Source organism: Python bivittatus, unplaced genomic scaffold, assembly GCF_059951505.1.
Source record: "Python bivittatus isolate LINGU-HERP-01145 unplaced genomic scaffold, Pbiv_v1 ctg000480_np1212, whole genome shotgun sequence".
Classification (NCBI taxonomy): Eukaryota; Metazoa; Chordata; class Lepidosauria; order Squamata; family Pythonidae; genus Python; species Python bivittatus.
This window is the reverse complement of record NW_028277075.1, coordinates 53,856,389-53,878,841: the sequence shown is the minus strand read 5'-3', so window position 1 is coordinate 53,878,841 and position 22,453 is coordinate 53,856,389. Positions and strand designations below refer to the sequence as shown.

General features: G+C 37.1%; 1 protein-coding gene across 7 annotated transcripts in view; it reads right to left on the bottom strand.

Annotated features, from left to right (window-relative positions):
• Nucleotides 1–22,453, bottom strand: part of GALNT18 (polypeptide N-acetylgalactosaminyltransferase 18) — a 327,346-nt gene that overhangs the window by 81,095 nt on the left and 223,798 nt on the right. For 6 of the 7 annotated variants that reach the window (XM_088145930.1, XM_088145932.1, XM_088145929.1 and 3 more), the window contains exons 4-6: nucleotides 13,895–14,078; nucleotides 8,695–8,892; nucleotides 3,504–3,618 (exon numbers count right to left, since the gene is read on the bottom strand). In XM_088145930.1, the coding sequence (XP_088002056.1) occupies nucleotides 3,504–3,618; nucleotides 8,695–8,892; nucleotides 13,895–14,078 (497 nt within the window). The remainder of the gene's footprint in view (nucleotides 1–3,503; nucleotides 3,619–8,694; nucleotides 8,893–13,894; nucleotides 14,079–22,453) is intronic. The other variant, XM_088145928.1, reaches the window with a different exon arrangement.

Below are 22,453 nucleotides of genomic sequence, written 5' to 3'. Positions count from 1 at the left end.
ACTATCACATTGGTGCTCATGCTTTCAGATAACTCTGTTCAATGGTTTTATGCAGACGATTAAAGACATAGGATGCAGCATAGACCCTTATGGCAGATATAAGACTATGGAGCACAGCATAGGTCCTTGAGCACAAGCTTCTGACCAACCAAAAATGATAGGATATACCAGGAGCCTATTTCTTTTAAACTCAACCCAGTCAGCCATGCCTTGAAATGCACTGTGTTTTTTAGACTATGGCTATAAAGTATGATAATAAAAGCCACTGAAGGTGAAGATCCAATGTACGTAATTAAACTTTGTATAACATGATCCCCCTCCCCTTTTTTTTTAGTAAAATGATTTTAAAATATCCTGCTGCCTTCCTAAAAATACTCTTAGGGGGGATATTAAATAGAACCCCATAACATTAGTAGTAGTAGTAGTAGTAGTAGTAGTAGTAATAAATATCTGCAAGAAATACCATTTGCCTGCAAGCAAGAACTGATGAGACCACAAAACAGACAAAGTAATAGAAAATGAAGAAGCTAAAGTGCTCTGGGACTTTAGAATTCAAACAGACAAGCACTGGCCACACAACACCCAATTGTTGGTAAGAAAGACAAAAAAGTCTGGATAGTGGACACTGCAATACCTGGAGACAACAGAATGGAAGAGAAAGAACTGGAGAAAATCACAAAATATTAAGTCCTGCAAATAAAAATAGAACGACTGTGGCAAAAGAAAGCAAAGATAGTACCAATAGTAATAGGCACCTTGACTGCAATCCCAAAATGTCTGGATCACCACTTGAAGACCATCGGCATTGACAAAATCACCATCAGTCAATTGCAAAAGGCAGTTTCACTTGGCACAACTTGTATCCTGCAACAATACCTTTAACACCACCAAACAACATCCTCTGCCTATCCCAGGTCCTTGGGAAGGACTTGATAGGTAGAGAAAAATGCCAAATCCCATCTAAACATCTGGCTGACTGTGCAACCAACCATAAGTCAGGAACAGAAATACTTTTTAGAATACTTTATGGAGCAGGCAGCAAAGTAGGCAGCCATCTGGAATCTGTAGCCATTGTTAAAATAACAAGGTGCTAACAAGATAAGTGAAAGTGTTACCCACAAGAATGTAAAGCAGCTGCTAGGAGATTAATAGGGAAAAGAATTATGGCAGCCAATGCTGGGAACCAAGGTCTTCTAGATAAAATGGAAAAGAAAATATCTGAAGGGGAATCAGTATAAAAGGCCTCTTGAACTAGAGAAAACCTCATTGTTTAAAGTGCTGACTTCATTTACCTTGCATTCTGTAGACATAGAATCCAAAGAGTAATCAAATATGCCAGTAGCAGAGGGAATTAACCAATAATTTTTGCTGACCCAGTGTAATTGCAATGTATCCAATCCAATGAATGCTTGATTTGTAAATGTCTATAAAGACATTCTGCAATCCCATTCCTCTTTAGGTGAATCTTTCCTGCCTCTGGTTAACCATTAATGTCAATAAATCAATGCATGCTTCTACATAAGTATTTCTTTGTCTCCAGTTCAAACCAACCCCACTGAGGGAATACATTTTTGTACTACATAACATGGTCCCATTTTTAAAAAATATAATGATTTGAAAAAACCCTGCTGTCTTCTTAGGAATATTTTTACTCACTCTAAAAATGAGCTGGCCTGCTAAAAAATATATTGGGGGGGAGGGAAGTATTTAGATACCAAAACAACATACATAAATCACATAGACTGTGGCTAATCTATGTGTCTATCTCTGGAACAGAAATTTTATCATTATGAAGAATGACATTCTAGAACACTTCAGCAAAGCCAGAGCAGGAACAGCACATCTAAAATAGTTCAACTGTCTTAAACAAGCAGGTGTATTTTGGAGAAGCTGATTTTCCTGCACAACAACAAAAGTTCATAAGTTCACCAATCTTTAAAATGTGTGAACAATTCTACACTTTTTGCAGTAATTCTATTTTCAAGGCTATACAAGTTCGTAGCTAAGCAATATTCGAACCCAAGTATCTCAGGTACATCTGATCAGTGGTTCTGTGAATACAAATGTCCTTCTGAATAAAATAGCTGCAAATAAAACAATAACTCATTAAGAGTCTTCCTGTCTGAAGGAGGAAATATGAGATTCTCAAAATCTGCCTTTGCTGATAAATATTTCAAATATGTTGATAATTTCAAGTATTTACATAGATCAAAAGTACTGGACAATTACAGTTTTTAGTTAAATTCCCAAATGATACAGGTGAATATTCTGATAAGCACAACGGTATTAGAGAACAACACAGTGATCCAGAGCTCATGTAGACTACAATAATAATATGCTACAGTTAAAATCTTATGAGCGTATAATCATGGACTGGAAAATTCATATTCAAGGAGCTAATCCAAAGGTTAATTAGTTAGAAAAGCTGATTTAGAATCAAAATCTCAAATATTTTAGTCTTGTTTGCAGCATGATATAATGGCTTACTGATTGGCTATCTTCTTGACTTTAAACATCTTATTTTTCATAATAGTAAGATGATCGTGTTTTATTTCAGCCCCGAGAAAGTGACTTATTGATCAATTAAGAAATAAGATTGAGTCCAGGACATAACCTACAAATTCTTAGGTATTCTTTAAGGTAGCACTTTTTGATAAACAGAAAGCATGCAGAGGATACCATTCTCAGATGTTTGTTTATGGGATAATTTGCCCTTATAATAAGTTTCTCTCTTCAAAACAAAGTTTTAGAAGATGCTAGCACACTGCTGTAGAGATGGGGGTGAAATGCAGGCCAGCAGAGACCTGATCTGCCAACTACACACTCACCACTGAATGGCTCATGTTGTAGGATCCCAAAAGCCAAAAGTTTTAAGCTTGGCTGGAAACTGTTGGAGGGGAGAGGAAGAAGGATTAGATGAGAACCAAGAGACACTGGGACCTTTGAAGCCTTAAGAAGTCCAGCAGGAAGAAGGTTTGTCCTAAGGGAGATATGGAGAGTGGTGGGCCAACCTATCCATTTCTAGCAGATCCGGAAAATGAGAAACAGAGGAGGAAAGGCAGCAATGGATGAAGTGGGGGAACCATCACACCATTAGTCAGTTTGAATCATTGTTAAAAACAAAAACAAAACAGCTTAGTATTCTCAAGCTTTTATCTTCCGAAAGGACAAACACCTATCTGATGGTAACAGTTCCTGCTAATGTTTATAGAGTTTGGTGATATGTTTTTTGACCTTTCCCATGAAAGGAGCCGAATATAGTACCCACTGTAAAAAACCAACTCAGGAATATATTATTTGTATTCAGTAATTTTGACTTCTTCAGCTTTCCAGTACATAAACAGTGCTATTGCCGACATTGAAATTGATGGTTAATTTTACCAAAAATCCTAAAGTTTTATAAAAATGCATATTTCTAATTCTTTGTATTTATTGTTTGTGGCATCTTGCTTACATATACCAAGGACAACTAAAAGAACTGGTGTATCTTGATGATTCCTTACTCTGATCCCAAGTTCCACGTTTTCACCTCCATAGACCTCCATGCCTTCATCTAGTAGACCGATTTCTTGGAAATACTCCCTGTCTACTATGAAACATCCAATCAATGCCGGACTCCTAGGGGGAAAAAAAAAAGCAATAATGGAGACATACAAATAGATTTTGGATATGCATCATTTAAGGCAAGCTCACAATTCATGAACTCAGAGTAGTTCATTGTCTCATCTTCAGCAATAAGATAAATTAACATGGACTTTATAAAAACTTTGCTTTTTGACATAAACAAAGATACGCCTTTCTGGACTACTTAAAAATCATTACTTGTCTCTAATACTAGTGAGATGTTCCATGTTGTGGTATTTATTTATTAATCTGATCAATTGATTTAGCTTCCATTAGGACTTAAGCATGAAAACATATAAATATTGATAAAACTATTGAAGAATTCCACTGATACAGGCCTCTACCTCTGAAGGATCTCACTGTTTGGCCTCTGCTTCTCAAAACCTCTAGGCACATGACAAAATTGAAGGCCCAATACAACTAAAGGAAAACCAGTTGGGGAAATTGCAATAAGGTCTCCATCCTGATCCTTTCTTAATAATAAGCAGATAGCTTTATTATACTGCTATCCTAATTTTCCTTTGGAAACCTCATTTTTCTTCAAAGATTCCTATGGGGACACCAATTAGTCTCCAGTCTTTCCAACAGTTCCAAAGTAACTGAATCACTTGTTCTCCAATAAATGACTGGAGACCAGAATTTTTGCAGTGATTGTGATATGGATACATCGGCTGCCTGAATGTCATGCATATGTTTTATTAAGATGACATGCATGGAAATGCAACTGCCCTGAGACCAGCAACCAAATGTATGCCCACAATTTATCTATGTGTCCGTATGTATGTGCTATGTTTACAATTTTCAATAAATGAATGGAGAAGGGAAGGGAAGGGAAGCGCTATCAGGCAATCACAATCTTGCTCTCCTCCTTCCCTGATTTTATTGTACCTCCTTTCCACATTGAGCTTGCATCAGCCTTGTGTGGGTTTTATAAAAAGTCAAGAAAGCAATCAAGCAGGCAGGACAAACCCTGCATTATGTATATGGTATTCCTCATTTGGCTTTCACATGACTGAGAATGAAAATAGGATTAGCACTTACGTGCTAACATGTATAGACTGTTAAAGATAAGAAAACGTCAATCTGAGTGTCTTTCCCACATATGTGATAGAGCAGTGTAGCATTTCAGATGCAAAAGCAAATGATGCTCTGGGATGCAGGGAAGTGGGCAGACAACCAAATGTATATTTTCCAGGGAATCACACGACAGCTGAAAAAGGCACTGTTGTTTTAAGGAGTTGCAAAACAAGCGTCCCAGGTGCTCCAAAGCACCTTTTTGTCATTGAATTAAAATCTAATATTTGGGCACCAGATTGGATAAGAAACCACTTTAATGTCTGAAGGACAGAGCCTATAAACACAGTTTTGTGCCTGTTTCAGTTTTCCTATAGTTTTATTTATTTATACATCTATTTTGCTGCATCCAAAGATTCCTGGTATAGGGCTACAGGACATTCTCACAGAGGGGTGTAGAGATGACCTCTGTAAAAGTTCCAGTGGTACTTGTTCATATTTACCCAGATATAAACAGAAAAGCAAGTACAAGGTCACATTTTGTCCTGTTTGCTTACTGAGCTAAATTTTCACCAAGGGGGGGGGCAGAGGAGGGGGAGATCCAACTCAAAGTGTGGCTAGACTAGATTTGAGTTCTGAAAGAACTGAAATGGCAAGCCCACTATGCATGATATCTCACTCTGTGTGATGGCTGTGAAGGACTACAGTTCCCATCCACTTTTAAAACTTCCAACAAAACCTGGACAGTTTCAGCCCAGCACTCTCCTTATGCCTCCTGGAATTTTTTCATTTGTCATATCCAGTTCACATGAGAACTATGTGTTGTTTTGAGAACTATGAGTGAACACCTTAACCACTAACATCATGTTTTGATAACTGCTTTCTTCTTTTAAGCACCATTCCCTGTTGCATCTTCTTAGAAATATTCATTCTAGAATTTTTTTCCCACATCAGCTGAAAACTTCCAGAAAAGCCATTCTGGTTCTATGCTTTTAGGGGTTCCATGTCTTCTTTCTTTCATACATCTCCATTCAGACCTTCATATGCCATACACACACCTGCAGCCAGCCACAGATAATTAAAGAGGATAACTACATAGTAAAACTAGTAACACTTGGGTAACATGTATTGGGTTCCAATGCTATCAAAATTTAAGACTGATTTATTCAGTGCTGCTTGTGCACAACATGGCGCCTCCATTGCTTATGGCACTCAACAGCTCATTTCATTGTGCTACCACCCTCTTGCAGCCATTTCAGTTACTGCCATGCCATTCCTGAAAATATCTTCAGGAAAGTCCAGACATTTTGGCAACCAGTCTGATAAGTTTGGGATGCCCTTAAAGTGGGAGTCAGGGCCACCTGTATTTATCTAGCAAGGGAGGAAAGAGTATTCTTTTTTTTTTTTTTTAGCCTAGTGCATGCTTTGACATGCAGGTGGCAAAGACAGAAATGTCACTATTGTCATTATGTGAGCAAAAGAAGAGCATGGGGACAACTGAATTCTAATTAAAGGATTGTTACAGAAGAGAAGAAACAATTTAGCATTCATCATGGCAATGATGATCAAGCTGCGATGAAGTGAGACATCTGCTCCTGATGTGATCATAAGATTTCTAAAATCACAAGTCCTAAAATTTCCCCTTCCTCCTTATGCAGATCAGAGTCTCTGTGATGATAACAAAACTACAGGAAGCTAAGAACTCTGGAATGAAGAAAATGTCAGTCAATCACTAATATTATCTTTCAGATCTGTAAGGAACACTCTTCTGCTTTTTTTCTTTTTTTACTATGCAATGGAACTATCTTCAAAAATATTCTGAAGAGATGTTAATGCATTAAACATTCATGTTTTTATTCTATTTATTGCTAAATGCATCCTTCCCTTTATTTGTAAATAATCAAATTACTCTATATAATGTAATTAAATTTTGGTGAGAAAAACTAAACAGCATCACACCATTCCTGCTGTTTAAAATGAACATGTATAACATGTATATCACCTCCTTACCACTACATGGCACCTTAAACCACAGTTAGTGGTTATTCCATGTATAAATGTATAAATGTATCATTGAAATGTAGAGCAACTACCATTTCTAGTTATCATGACTGCAATGTGAAACCAATTTTGCATTTGGCCAGCACACTGAACTATCAAAGAGCCACTGACCATTGTAACATAACTATTTAGGAGGGACACGACCTAGCTGAAGATATTGACCATGTCATGAAAATTATCCCAATTTGCCATTACATAAATATGCTTCCATTAGAAGCAAAAATGTCTCAGCAGAGCCACCGGGCATTAACCACCTTATGCCATATCCTTCCAACCTAGACATTTCATTTCTTTGGGCCCTGGAGTGAGTTGCTAGACACTGTGACTAGTATGCCTCAGTGTGTGATTAATCTCCCTTTAATCTCCCTATGTGATCTATAAGGTAGTGCTACAAACAGAGCTGTCCACAGGATTGAAAGCTTTCATCAAAATGATGAGGAGTGCTGTGCCTTAAGCTCTGCCACCTTTATGCACACAGCATCACGATGTACATACAAAAGGTATGAAGTTTCTGTCACATCATTATGATGCTGCCTTTTTCATTCATCCCCACCTCTCTGTGGACACCTCTGTATGAAACCCAGAAGAGCCACAGGCACTGATACCGGTACTGGTCCAGAACTAAACAGTGATCTTATTTCTTACTTACTTTTTAATATGATGGCAAAACCTGTCTTGCAATATTTCAAAAGTTTTCTGCCACAGTGAAAAATTTTGCTACTTTATTCCCAGGGTGCTCAGAATTCATTCTGAATTTCTCTTGATGGAGCTTTCGAGCTTACTTTACTCTTGGCAGTGGCAGGAGGCTAATGCTGTTGTTTTCTGTTACATGCTTTTTCCATCAGTCTGAAGCTTCCCTGGTTGCTCACACTTCCTAAACTAGGAAAGCCCACTGGGAGGTGATTCCTTATGATGCTTCCCCTGAGATTTAGTGGAAGCCTAAGAAGCCAAACTACTGGAGAGATCAATGAAAAATGAAAAAACAGATAATCCACATACACCTCTTCTTCAGCTAAATCAGGACTAGAACAGAATACCCCACCCATGCAAATTTCACAAACAAAACACAATTTTCTTTCCTCCAATTAAATTAAAAATGATCACATGGAAGAGTTTTTCTACATGATACTATCTGATTCAGGGATATATGGTACTGTGCTATAGAGTGACCCCAGTTCTCTCATTTAAATATAGACAGGAACCTATTCCAGATGTCTCCAAGATAGAAACAAATTCTGTTTTTTTCTACCGTAACTATGAAACTGGCACTTCAAATGCGGACTCTTTTAGAATGTTTCGACTGCAGAGATGATTTTCCTCCAGGTTCTGTTCCATTTTTTATTTTTTATTAATTGATTCAGAAATATAATGTCAGTAAGTGGGCAAAGGAATTACCAAGTTAGTGCTCAGTATATGGTTGATGAGAAATTCATTCTTGTTTTCCTAGCATTTCTATAAGGCCTAGAGATTGTTGCTGAAAACAAATTGATACTTCTTCCAGTCAATTTCCTGCTGATATTATGATTGTTGTGGACAACTCATTGAATAACGTACATGACATCACTTACTACAAGACATAATTACAGAAGTAAAGACTTCTGTCTCAGTTGTAACACTGTAAAAGCAGCTTCAGTGTACTTGAGCCAGACTGAGGATTGTACAGAAGCTATGGATCTATGGATCAACAACATTTCAAACTCTACGTGCTATCATAATCTCACGTGATGGCCTGGGTGCTCCCTGCCTAAATCTCTGGAGATCATAACCCTTATAAGCAGTGTTTACTTTACAAGATTTTAGTCTTTTTAACAATTTTAAATTATTTCAATTTCATTCTGGAGTCTATAGGCATGACAAGCATGTGGTGCTTATAAGTGCCAGCTTACCAAATTTGATATACTAAAAAGACCAAATCAGAGGACCAAAACTTGGCTATTGAACTTTTTGGGCTTTTAATTCTGCTTTTCATGAACATTTGCTCAAATATCACATTACCTTATAGGAGCAGTACTGTTTTCCAACTTCCACCATGATTTTGGTGGATTTAGATATCGACACCATAATTCCCAATCAAATCCTTGGGCTGATAGAGGGTATTCTTCTAGTTCAAAGTTGTCATATTTGATATTATCAAATGATGGAGAAATAACTCGTCTTCTGTTTTCTTTTATCCTCATGAGTACTGGTTCAGCCCTTAAGAAAAGGAAGATGATCAGTTTGTTTCAACAATCATACCTCTTAGATGATACCTGCCTTTGATCCCCGCCCCCCCCCCCCGCCGCCACATACACATATATACTGAATAAATACTTCTATCCTTTTAAAGTTTTTCATCAAAATAGAAACAAAGGTGGGTGAGAGGGAGGCTGTTAATTAAGATGTCTAAATAATAGATGGGAAGGCCAAATAATTAAAGGTAACTGATAGATGCTAATGGAGTCAACATTGCAACAGTAATCAGTGCTGGCCTTTCAAGTTCTAAACAGCAGAAGCTTTAATTACAACATGTTGTGAAGCTCGCATAGCAATGGAATACTAGATTCCATGTAGCAAATGTCTCCCTTGACATTATTTGTATACAAAATACAGTATTTGTACTATGAGGAAGATAAGCAATACATTAGGTATTGCATTTGGAAAGACTGAAGGTTTGGTTGACTTCAAATAGTGCTTGATTTGAAAACTAGGAGATACTTTGTTTCCTAAAATCCTGCCTCCTAAAATACTGTTCCTAAAACTATAGCAGGAGTGGGCAAATATGCAGGAAATATTTGCTGATGTAGCCAGAAAGAATGTTTAGAATTTTCAAAGTTGGAACATTATGACTTAGGCATCGTATTTGTCTGAACCACTTATGTTGAAAAAGAAAACATATTTTGCAAACCATCCCACCTCCATGGGAAAAGGGCATTCAGGATGAACTCAGAGTAATTGTCTTTTTCAACCAATTAGAGATGGTTAAAAAAGGGGTTCAGCCGTGAGCGTGCAAGGGGGACACATGATACCATGACTGCGATGATGTCATCATTCAAATGACACAAATTATGTCATTTGTATTTGCCACAATGCAACTGGCACAAATGACATAACTGGATTATTCAAACATGATTTCCCAGTTTGGTGCCTTTCAGATATATTGTTCTGAGATTTCTGTTGTTACTACCCAGCATTTAACCTTGCTGGATAGACTTCAGTCACCAAGAAAAAGATATTACAATGTAAATATATGGATTTAAATCACTAGTTTAAATTTTTGCTGGTAGTTCTTTCTAAAGGACGATATATATTGCTTTATTAATGAAATTGCTGAACTAGAAACTCTGGCAACCATGCAACAGTGAAAGTCCATTTTATTTCTACAGGAGTGTTAGATGCTTGGCCAAAGTAACTCTCTTCTAACCTTTCTTTGTATTTGGGGAAACTGCAAGCAGCCTGGCACTAATGAGAGTTAAACTATGAATTAAATATGTAAAGGGACATGGGAGAATATGACACGAAAACAACTTTATCACTACCTGGGAATGGAAGAATAAAGTCAGGGGCTGGGTGCCTACTACGCTCATGCACTGACGCATGGAACCGGGAAGTTGCAAGCTAAGGAATATAAAAACAGACCAGAACAAATAGCTTGCTGGAAGACCCCATCATCTGGACCCTTGACCTGTGTGATACAGTTGCCTTCCTTGTACCCAGGCTAGAACCCAGCCAACCCAGCCTAGCTATCGGGAAATATACATGTTGGGATGGGTGAATGAATGCTTGCTTGATTTTGCTGTTTGCAAACTATGAATCAATAAAATGTTACTGTTGCTGACTCTCAGAGTCCTGAGTTACTCACAGCATGAGATCTGATTACCTCTGTCTGTCTGGCCCTACCTCTGGCACACAACTGCAGTAGAGAGTGAGGGCCTCCTTCTCGGGGCTACATTGCCTTGCAACCACAAATGTTGTATGGACTGTAAATTGCCATTAGCCTCTTTTTTAATAGCCCTATCTGAGGGCCACAGATATTAGAAGATTGTCCTCTCAGAAGTCTTTGCAATTCTTGCTTAATGCACTCTTATTCTACTGTCTTGTACTTTTATCCATCTGATCCTAGGAAAGATCAATGGATTTCTGGTTAAGAAGACATGAGAAGATGAACCTTCGATAGCTCCTCTGAGAAAGAAATTTCAACTTTATTCTTCTGGCCAGTTAAGGAAAGATCAATGGCTGAGGTAGGGAGTCAGTGGGCAAGCTGGACAGCTAGTAAATTCTGAATAAATTTCATATGATTCTCACAGGAATTAGAGGGAATAAATCTGGGATTAAATCCAGTTCTAATATACTGACAATAATACTAGCAGAGGCATGGAGGTCAAGAATCATTTAAATTCAGAAATCTTTCAATAAAAATATTTGTGCGTGTGTGAATTTGTGCCGAAGAAATTATCTTTTTCCATGGATGTTTTAATTTATGTTGCTTTATACAGAGTTGTTTTGAGGTGTGAACTACCTAATCCCCCCTGAGGTGAGATTGGCCCCATCTCTGCCAACCTTCTGGAAGTCCCTTAAAACCTGGTTGTGTCAACAGGCCTGGCGGTCACGAGGGAATGGTTATCTGACGAGGTGGATCCATTGTTCATAATCTGATGCTTTCTCTTAGCCTTTTCACAATAATATTCATTTTTGTACTTCCTGAAAGTTTTTAAAATTGTTTTTTATCGTTTGTTTGTACACCATCCAGAGTCACTTCATGTAAGACGGGCGGTCACAAATAAATAAATAAATAAATAAGTAAGTAAGTAAGTAAGTCTGTTTTGAATATGGTAGCATAAAAATTTGATAATAAATCAATAATGGTATCTCATACTGGTGGGAGGAAAAATTCTCCTAAAGGGGCAACCGTGACACATTACTATGCTTATAGCCCAGGGAGGCTAGCTTCCATTTTTAAAAGCTATAGTCAAGTTCTAAATAATTATAAAAATATGCTTGGAAAAAAATGCAAGATAATATTTGGAAAGTAAATTCTGGTCATTCTGATCGTTTGTATATCTATCTTGCATTTGCTAGGCCTACCATATCTGGGCTGTAAATGTCTGGATAACCATTAGATGGCAGCAAGGAGATACAGGACTGTCTTTGCTGCCATCTAGTAGGTATCTGGATTTTTGAAGCCCAAGTATGATAGCCATGAGTTTACATGACCAGTCACACCAATGATGGCAACCCTTTTATGAACACTCAAGTCGTCTCATTCTAGGAATTCTGTAATGTGCTGCCATGAACAGCCCTACGAAATTGCCTATTACTGTTTAAGAAGTCTACAATATGCACTTATCTGGGGTTTTCATTTAAACTGCTCTTTATAGAAGGTTAAATAAGGACTGAAGCAGCAATGCTGAATGAGAGAAAAGCAGGTAATATTGCACAGTGCAACATATTGAACTAACTCATTTCACTTCTTCTTTCCTAGCTTTCAATAGGCAATGTGAACCCCCTGCATTTGTCCCCCAATGCTTGTATATGGGAATGCTGATGAATGCATTTTGAATCAGGCTCAAAAGACAGAGCATGTGGCTACACCATCTGCTGTGTTCATGTCATGGAACATTGTAGCTCCTGCACACACTTCCACTGTGTAGATGGGATACAGCTTCTCAACTGCCACCAAACCTTCTCTTACCTACATATTCACATATGGCAGTGCCAGTCATTGCATATTCATATAGCAAATATCCTATATTTCAAAAGCACGGGCTCAACATACAGAGGATTTTATTTTGCAACTCCATTAATTCTTTAAAAGATACTGACTATACTGCATTTAGTTTGATAAACTAACGGTGCTTACAAAAATCTATCTGATGCTCAGTTAAATCACATGGAACCAAGGGATGTTCTCCCTGTACAGGAGAAGAACACATAGCTTCCCATGCAAGATGAAGAAAGCTCTTCTTCTAAATAAGGCAGTTCAAGTTGTGCAGAGAACAAGAATTCAAAAAGTTCATGAACTCTCACATTGAGATAGCTCTAGCCTTTGTCTTTTCAGCTCCAGTGAAGTTCAATTTAATGCCTGAAGAACAATTATTTTTTATATTTCTCTCAGGAATGATACGCAAGTGAAAATGTAGGAGAACATTCATAAAATAGCCCACACATAGTAATTCTCTGAGCCATTAGTGTACGTTTGTCTGAATTAATTTTATCAGTCAAATAAGCCTTAGAACAGATGCTTCAGCATTCCAAATGTTCCAACTGGTTCAATTTTACAGAAGTACTTGAAAACAGAGGTGAGAGCCATCCAAATGTTTTGGATTGCAGCTCTTACAATGCCTTTGGGATGGAAATTCTCATAATGCTATTTACCATATTCCTGGGACTGATGGGAATTCCAGCCCAAAACATTGGAGGGAAAATCTGTAGCATTGCACTTACCATATGGCTAGGCAATGTTACTATTAATGATTTAAAAGTCTGAACTTTTACATTAGCATTAGTTTTCATCTACTCTAACTAGCTACTCTAACTAGCTACTCTACTGTTAATGGAGATGTACACATGTGACAGTGCTGCATTTTAAACAGCTAAATGCTTATTTCTTAAACTAACTTAATACTGGAAATTATTACTCATGTTCTTCACTCGCTTACATTTTCTGACTTTTCTGTGGGAGGACAGTCGAGGATCAATGATCATTATTCTTGAACCCTCCCTTATTTCAGAGTATTCACAGCTCTTATAACTTGGTCTTGGCATTATGTATATGTGTGCATATGTGTAATCTTCCTACTTCCGGCTACATGATACCAACCAGTTGGTGATTATGTAGAGAGCTGAATGATGTCATAATAAAATGTAGCCAATCAGGTTTAATTAAACACCAATATCAACAAAGCCAGTTCAGTTTACTCTCATTCTGCATGAATAAAAACACTGTTTACAACACATCAAAATTAGTGAAAGTCTTCAAATTTAGTTTTTACATACATTAATTACTCCACTGAAATCAATGTCCAATTGACAATGGATTGTTAATATTGAATAACTGACAATCAAAAGGACTTTGTCCACTGATATTTAAACCAATGTACTCGTATCTTGACTCAATACAAGATTAGAAGATCTTTCTCATGTTGCATCCTACAGCACTTTCTAACAGTGAGAAACAAACTACAAGAAATGACACAGATCTAGAAGCAGCAAGACATACCAGCCCACGTTGAATTCTACATGTGCATCAAAGAGTGCAACTACTGGAGCAGTGGCTGCCCTCCAGCCACTAACACGAGATCGAATCAGCCCCTCTTGCTTGCTGTGGCGGACCATCTTAATGAACCCCGGTTTCCGTATGTTCAATTCATCAACATATTCTTTTAGCTTCTCTTTCAGTTCTTCTGCACAAAGACAAAGGTGGTTAGCAACATCTATCATGCTTCCAATATCTATAAATGGGCATCCACAGGGAAGGATTAACAGTGTCAAAATGGTGGGGGCACCCAGAACAATCCAAGCCCTACCCCTTTTTTATATGTGTGAGATGTGTATGGTGCATATTAAAAGGAGATGGGACTTTAATCACCTGGCTGCACCCACCAATTCAATACTACTAACCTTCCTATGGACCACCCTGTGTCTATATATTATCACAATTTGGAGCTGATTTTATGAAACATAAAGGGACAAAAAAATAAGATCCTGAAAGTTGCTTGATTCCCTTATTCTCAATAAAATCCATTTTATTTAGCATATTAAATAAATGTGCTCAATCTTTGTTGGTCAATGACTGAAATAAAAATGATTGACTGACTCTGCTCAATCTGCCTCCTTTAAAAAGCTAGTGGCATGCATAAACAAGGAGTTAATAGGATCTAAATTCACTATTAAACCCTGAGCTAGTTTTTAAAAAGGAAGTGAAGACTGTCCTATTTGGTGGAATTTTGGATATTGGTCTCAATCAGATTTGAACTACATTTAGTGTCTGAACTGTACTTCTTTGATAAATCATAACAAACTTAACATCTTCACCCTCTTTGATTCATTTGCAAACTCAGGTTGGTAAAACATCATGGACATGATGGTAGACCAGACCCTGTGTACATAAGTATGATGAAAAGTATTACTCATATTGTTGATCAAAGCTTGGAATTTGGAAGAAAATTCCTCTGTTTATTACTTACTTGAGTTCCAAAAGTAAATACTGTAGTGAAGAAACAATTGCTCAAGTGGGCCACTTGATCATGTACATGATAATTCCTGACTGTGCATTATGGGCATGTACACATCATTCCTATTGACATAATGTAATATGCAATTCTAATCTCTCAAACATAAATTGTAAAAATTGTGCATATTAACAAGCTTTCCCCAGTTTGGTACTCTAGTTTTCTCTAAACTTTGTGTCAACTTAACTTAGCTTAACTCCATTAAGCCATTAAACAGCATGATTTCTCAAATATCGCTGCAGGAAGTCCAATACTGGGTGTACACATGTACATGATCTCCATGAACATCACTGATAAAACTTACACCAGATGTCTGGAGGTGATGCTTAGTCCAATAACCAACACATATTGAGTAAATTTAGCCTGCTGAATATTCATATAAACATACTCATTGCATATAACAACTACCCCAAAAATGGATTTGAGGCATGAAGCACACCCAGTGATTAAAATGTGCAGTGTCATGAAAAGCAAACTTAATTGACTAGTCACTGAGACTTCCAAGTCAACACAACATTCACCTTATTTAAAGGAGAACAGAGCCAGTGGATTAAGACATTCAGATTCAATTTGTCTGGATAAAGGAATATGATTTGGGGAGTATTCTTCTTTCTTCCAGAGGAATATCAATATGTTCACACTGCTCAGAAAGTCTCCTGTGAGTAAAGCTTATCTCCATATAACTATATAGACATATCTATGCTTTTTTTCTTGGCAACCCTATGGAAGCACTTTTCCTTGGTCTTCTTCCAGAATGTTATTCTCAATCTTCTAGTCTAGCCTATACCCCTGCAATTTCCAAGTGGTATCCATCCAAATACTAATCAGTAGGATTAGGGAGCACTTTGAACTCAATTCCAATAAAGGGAAGCCATAGCACCTGTCTGCAACCCTTTAAAGCAGCTGCATCATATCCTGCCCTCTACAGTTGCCACAAGATCCCAAAATGAAAAAGAGAGCCAGTGTAATGTACTGGATAAGGCAGTTTTGTCCAAACTTGGCCACTTTAAGATGAGTGGACTTCAACTCCCAGAATTCTGGGAGTTGAAGTCCACTCATCTTAAAGTGGCCAAGTTTGGACAACACTGGGATAAGGTGTTGTACTAGGGCCAAAGAGACACATAGGTTCAAGTCCATTCTCATCCATGAAAATTCACCAGATGTTTTTGGGATAGTCACTCCCTCTCAGCCCAACCTACCTTACAAGGTTGTTACTGTAGGGATAAATTGAAGGGAGATCCCTAGGTAAGCTACCTCATCTTCTTCGCGGAATAACCACCATACCTGGCTGCTTTAGAAAGAGTTTAGATTTGAAATTCCTATGCAATCCAAAGCTCATTTTCTGAACTGAATTTGAAGTGCTGCACATTCCTATTCCCCTGGTCCAGTCCTGTTCAGCTTTGTTCAGCTCTAACCTAGGTCAGCTAATTGGTGCTGTATGACAGCAGAATGAAGTCTAAACTAGAATATCATAGTATATATATATAATTATAGGAAGCATATATGCCTTCCAGTAACAAAAATAGTAGCTCTTCAGATAAAACAATTCTAGCTTAGCCACTTTTTTTGCAAACATGACCTTTTTTTTATATGCCAAGTGTTTTGTAAGGCAGTGACTAGAACTTACTGACAGAAGTGGTGACACCGATGTGACTCCTTCACAATAAATACCCCATCCTCATTTCATTTCATTTCATTTCATTTCATTTCATTTCATGCAAAGTGGGAATATATGCTTCTGTCTCACTGAATCCCTAGGGGCCACTGGTGTTAGGGTTGACTGGGGGCTGGAAATGTTGCTGTCCCATTCTGTTCCCTTGGACCTGTCTTTCGAAAACTGCATCCCCCACCCTGGCTGTTAAATGTAATCAAATTAACATTTTAAACAACTTGTTTGCAAAAACTAAAAAGGCTAGATAACACCCTTGAATAAATTATTTTGAGAAGTCAAGCTGAAAAAGGGTTTGGGGCTAATAAGAATAGCTAATAATAATTAATACTAATTAATAGTTAAGAATTCAGTTTCCTTTGCATTGGGCCTGACTTGAATTAGAGCTTGTACCTCACCTCCACTTGATCCTCACCACCTATAAGCTAGCCCTAAATCCCCAAAGCCTTATCCTTCTTTCTTTGGGGAGAAAGAACAACAGTTCCTGAAGGGCTCCACTCTAGATAAGAGCTGCAAGTCATCAATTGTTTGCTGTTGGGAAGATGCTCCAATGAGTCTCTCTAGTGCAATTGAGAGCCTCTCCTCATGGATTAGATTCTCCCCTTTCTCCAGTATCCCACTGAGAAACTCAGGGCAGAATGTGAGCACCACAGCAAGTGCTTTGACTACTGTCATCATGCCTAGAACTCACTGCGTATGCATATTTAATAAGAAGCAGGACTCACTAAGTTCAATGTTTTTTTTTCCTTCCTAGCGTTTTCCCACAGGTGTGCTCCCTATTAAATGAGTTTATATTAGAATCTTACATTTTTTTATATAGATAATGAGTATCACATGAAAACATATTCCAAAACACTGATTGTTTTTGATTGATTATGTGCAATCAAGTCATTGTTGACTCTTAGCAACCACATAGATATTCTCCATGATTTAAATTACTAATCACTATTGATACATAATAACAGTATTGTAAGAAATACTGCACACTCATATTTTAAAAGGTATCACTTCAATTATATTCATATTAAGTCTTTTTCCCAATTACATGAATATATTCTCATTCCCAGAACTCAATTGTCTTCTCTTCCTTGCATGAAAAAAATCACATTTGTATGATACTACAGGCTGCAATCCCACCCACAATTTTATATATACTTTTAAATGTATCAGACTTGTCATAAGAAATACTATGGGCAAATTTTTAAAATGCCCAGCAAAAAACTTAACTGAGGCATGAAAAACATTTGAGCATTTGAAATTTAACTGAGCTTTTATCTTCACCTTGATATTTTTATAATGCTTTCAAAGTGTTTTCCTTATTTTATTTTTTTTTCAAAACATCCCTGCTAAAATCTATGTATACAAATGTTAAGTGTGTGTGTGTGTGTATCCTTTATCCTCCAAAAGTTGCCCCTGAATTGAAGGAAAAATAATTAAATACATAGAGAACATATAGTTTAATTAGTTCAATTTTAAAATAAAAATTAAATTAAATTAAATTAAGTGTTTATGCCCTGCTTTTTGTAGTGCCCTTATGACATCATTCAGTGGGGCCTTCATTCCCAAAAAATAGGGTACCCTTGCTGAATATAAATAGATTGCTTGGTCTGACTGTTAAATATTTGCATAGGTAAATTCCAGAGCTCAGATCTACTTTCTCCAAAAATATGAGAAATTTCCTAAGCTGTGATTCATATGGACTATATAATTGAAAAATCACAACATTTGCTCTAATTGCATTAGTTTCTATAATCTTCAGGTAATATGATATAATTGTTTTGGGAACTCAACATATTCCTGCTAACATAACTGATACAACCTACATGAGAAGAAAATAGGCAAAGGAAAATAGAATGGGAAACTTTATGTGACAATTTGCTAAATCAAAACTGTATCAGGTATATGTAGACTCACAGATTGTCACTTTATGCTAGAATCAACACCACTTAATTCATTCTAAATGGGTCCAGTCTTGCCCTCATTACCAAGCATAGGAACAGCTAAAACATTCATACTGCACTACCATCAGCCAGTAATTTTCTATGAACGTATCAGGAACAAACTGAAATCAAACCCTTGAAGACCAATACATTATATGGCCATTCTCAAAGCGAGAAGAAAATGGAACTTTGTCAGGCATTCCAATTCACTCCTATTCAATGCAATTTTATTGCATTAAAATGAAACAAACCATTGCCTCCTGTACTAGATATACCTATATTTCTTGCAAACAAGAATTTCCTATGGGGGAGAGCCAACACATATCGAGAGTTGTAACATTACCCTGCAGCAAAAGCTGTGGAATTGTAGTACTACCATTGTAGTACTAACACAGATCATATCCTCACTTTTATAGCCCCATTCACATGTCAAAAAGGTCCCAGAATCAAAGACACAATAGATCAGGAATAAACATTGCTTGAAAGTACCACTGAGAGTTTTGCAGGGAATATAATCTGCATAAAAACATTGCCTTAGATGCCCAGAATTAGAGTATTTTCATATATGACATTTGTGCTGCTCCTGGATAGGCTCAGCAGCCTTGTAATGCCACAGCCTGGTTAGTAGTTGAGCCAATTTAGTTTTGGTTGATTATAGATACTTGAAACTACAGCAAAATTTGTTTGGGTTTTGAGGTGCTGTTGGCTGTAGGTGATATTTTTCCCAGATTACAGAAACTTGTCTTGTCCCACTTCAGGTCATTCAAGGTGAAAGGTGGCTTGATAGTTTCCCTCCCTTAGGAAATGGTGGTGACTTTTGCAGACAGCAAAACAAGTAAATGCAATGTGGTAAGGAATTATAGGGGTGTGTGTGTGTGTGTGTACAAGTAATTTAATATATTTCCCTTTAATATAGAATAGTGATGAAGACCTGTTATAGCTCGGGGCAAGGCAGCATTGTTGCTCCTTGTTCTCAACATTTCTAAGTTGACAGAAGTTTCTAAAATTTTAAGATCATCTTCAGACTGCTTAATTCTTTAACTCAGAGGTTTTTGTGCCATGGACCCTGCTGAAAGTCTAGTGAAACCTACAGACGCTTTCCCAGAAAAGCATATTTAAATGCATAAAATAAAATACATACCAATAGATTGTATTACAAAGAAAACCAATTATACTCAGTTATCAAAATATTAAGAAATAGCAAATATGCAATATAGTAATATATATGCTTCTTATTGATATCAATCCAATAAATCAATAAGATGAACTAAATTTCAGATAGAGATGAGTGAAAATAAAATTGTAATTTTTCTCCCATCCAAGTTCACAGGCCCTCTGATATCTACCCAGGGACTCCCAAGATTAAGAATCCCTGCTTTAACTGTATATTGCATTTGCTTTGTCATTCAGTAAAATCATATCAAGATTGTTTTTCATACTTCCCTATCCCTACATGATTAATATCTATGATCTCAGTGTTAAGAACAGCAAACTCAAAATAAAGTAAACTGATAAATGGAAATAGGTTTTGTACAACACTAGTGCATTACAAAATCACATCTTGCATTTCAAGCAGAATCTCTGAAATGGAATGCCAGGGAGATAATTTTTCTAGATTTGCTTCTACAGATGGTTCAGAAACATAAGCTATTTAATGGATCTCATTTGGTTTTTAATAATACTTTTATTAAAAGTTTTAATTACAATGGTAAAAGATAATACAAACTAAAAAAGTAAAGGAAAAAAAAGATGCAAAAAAGATGCAAAAAAGCCAAAAAGAAAGAAAAAATAAAAAGATAAATAAAAACCCTTAAGAAAGCAATTTCCCACCATCATTATGACAAGTATAAACAATTTCACAATCTCTTCACCTCCTCTTAATTAACAAATATAAAACTCTTCATCCCATAACTCATGTCTTAACTATAGACAAATCCAGTAAGTAATGTTTTCTCCAATCCAGGTCAAAGCAAAAAGTCCAAAGAGAGCCCTAAAATAGTAGCATTAATTAACATAAATAAAACATAGCATTCAACACCTCAACTCTTAGCTGTAAGCAAATCCACATTTAGAAGGCATAAAGTGGTCCTGGTATCCTAAGTATAAACAAAAGATTAAAGTTTAACATGACAAAAAGGAACAATTTCTCCTTTAAATAGAACAAGCTCACAAATATCCTTTACTTTAAGAAAAAAAGCTATTAGATAAAAAGCCAATTTAAATGCTATCAGATTAGGATAAAGACAGTCCCCTACTTGCAAACTTTCATGTTGCGAACTTGCACCGATATGAACAAGATGGACCTGGAAGTTAGTGTGCCACAAGCTAACTTTTTCCTGCCTTCTCCTGCCTTCTGTTTGCATTTGAGGTTTGTATTGGAGTTGGAGTTCCCAGAAAGGGTTAATTTACATGGTGCACTCTGTTGCCGGGTGAGGCAAGAGAGGGGGCATTGGCAGAGGACAGGGGAGAGGGAGTGGAGGTCTCCTGCCTTGCCCAGCAATGGAGTGTGCCATGCCTCACTGGCTCATCCTTCGCCCCCCTCTCTTCCACTACCACCCTCTCTCCTGCCTCACCTGGTGACGCTTTAGCAGCAGAAGATAGGGCTCCTCTGCCCACACCGCTGCCCTGCCTCCTCCTCTTTTTTTAAACTTTTTACTTAGTTGGACTTACAAACAAAATGGACTTATGAACAGCCTCTTGGAACGTAACCTGTTCATAAGTAGGGGACTGTCTGTACATAAAATAACTGAAGGGAAAAAGGCTTAAACCGTTAACTATAAGCAAATCCAATATAACAACACTTTTCCAGTCCAGATATCAGCAAATCCGAAAAGAACCACCCAAAATAACAACATGCTCCATTTTAACCCTGGTCAAATAAACCAACTTGATGTTCCTTTTTATGAAAAACAATCCTGCTCTTTAATCCATTTAAATGATTGTTGATCCTTGTTTCAAATTTCTTCAATACTTTAAACAGCCTCTTTTGTAAGTCCAGCAAAAAGAAATTGTTCCAATTGTTCTCTGGGATTGTCATTTTTATTTCCTTCTTAATTTTAAAGCCTCACATACATACATATGTACACACACACACACACACACACACACACAGAGACGCAGATCTGGTGACAAATTCTTATTTAAATTCTCGTTCATGTTGGTCTTGGGTAGACTTTGTTGCATATCTTTTTCTATAACATCCTCTTCTGGGAACACACAACATAGCTGACATTATAGATTCAAAATCCTGCAGTTCCTCAAAATATATCTAAACACCATTATAAGTTACTTTCTTGTTATGTCTCCATTATCAAATACAATTTTTCTTTCCCACTAAAATGCATTTATTCTTTAAAATTAGTTTCAAAGTCTTAATATTCAAAATCCAATATTCCAATGTTTTCTGAGCCCTTAATCTGTTTAAAACTTTATATAGCCAAAACCTTGTCTTGCTTTTTGCTGTTTATTTTAAATTCTTAAAGATTATACAGATACATCTTTACTTTCTTATATTAAGGATTGAAGGCACTCACCCAGTGTTTCAGCCTTGTCATTTTGAAGGGGTCTAAGTTCTTTAAAGCAGTTAAGAGGCAATTTCCAAAAGTGGTTAGCAAGGGAAGTGCGAACTTAGTGTCCTTTGAAAAGGCTCTCTTTGTGGCTGGAACAAGGATGGCAAATTCCCTTGGCTCCTGGTTCTCCCACCCACTGGAGACCTCTGCTTTTCAGTCTCCTCATGAGAAACAACCATATGGAGCACAGCTTGGGCGATCTTGTATCCTCTCTTTGTTCAGAGAGGTCGCAAACGTCGACTCCGCTTTTCACAAAGCTGTCTTCAGTCCACCATTCTTCCCTGGAAGCTCATTTGGATGCAAGACAAAGGAGGATTTTTGTCTGTCTTTGGACTCTAGGGTGAAGGTTTGTTGTTGTTCTTGTCACAG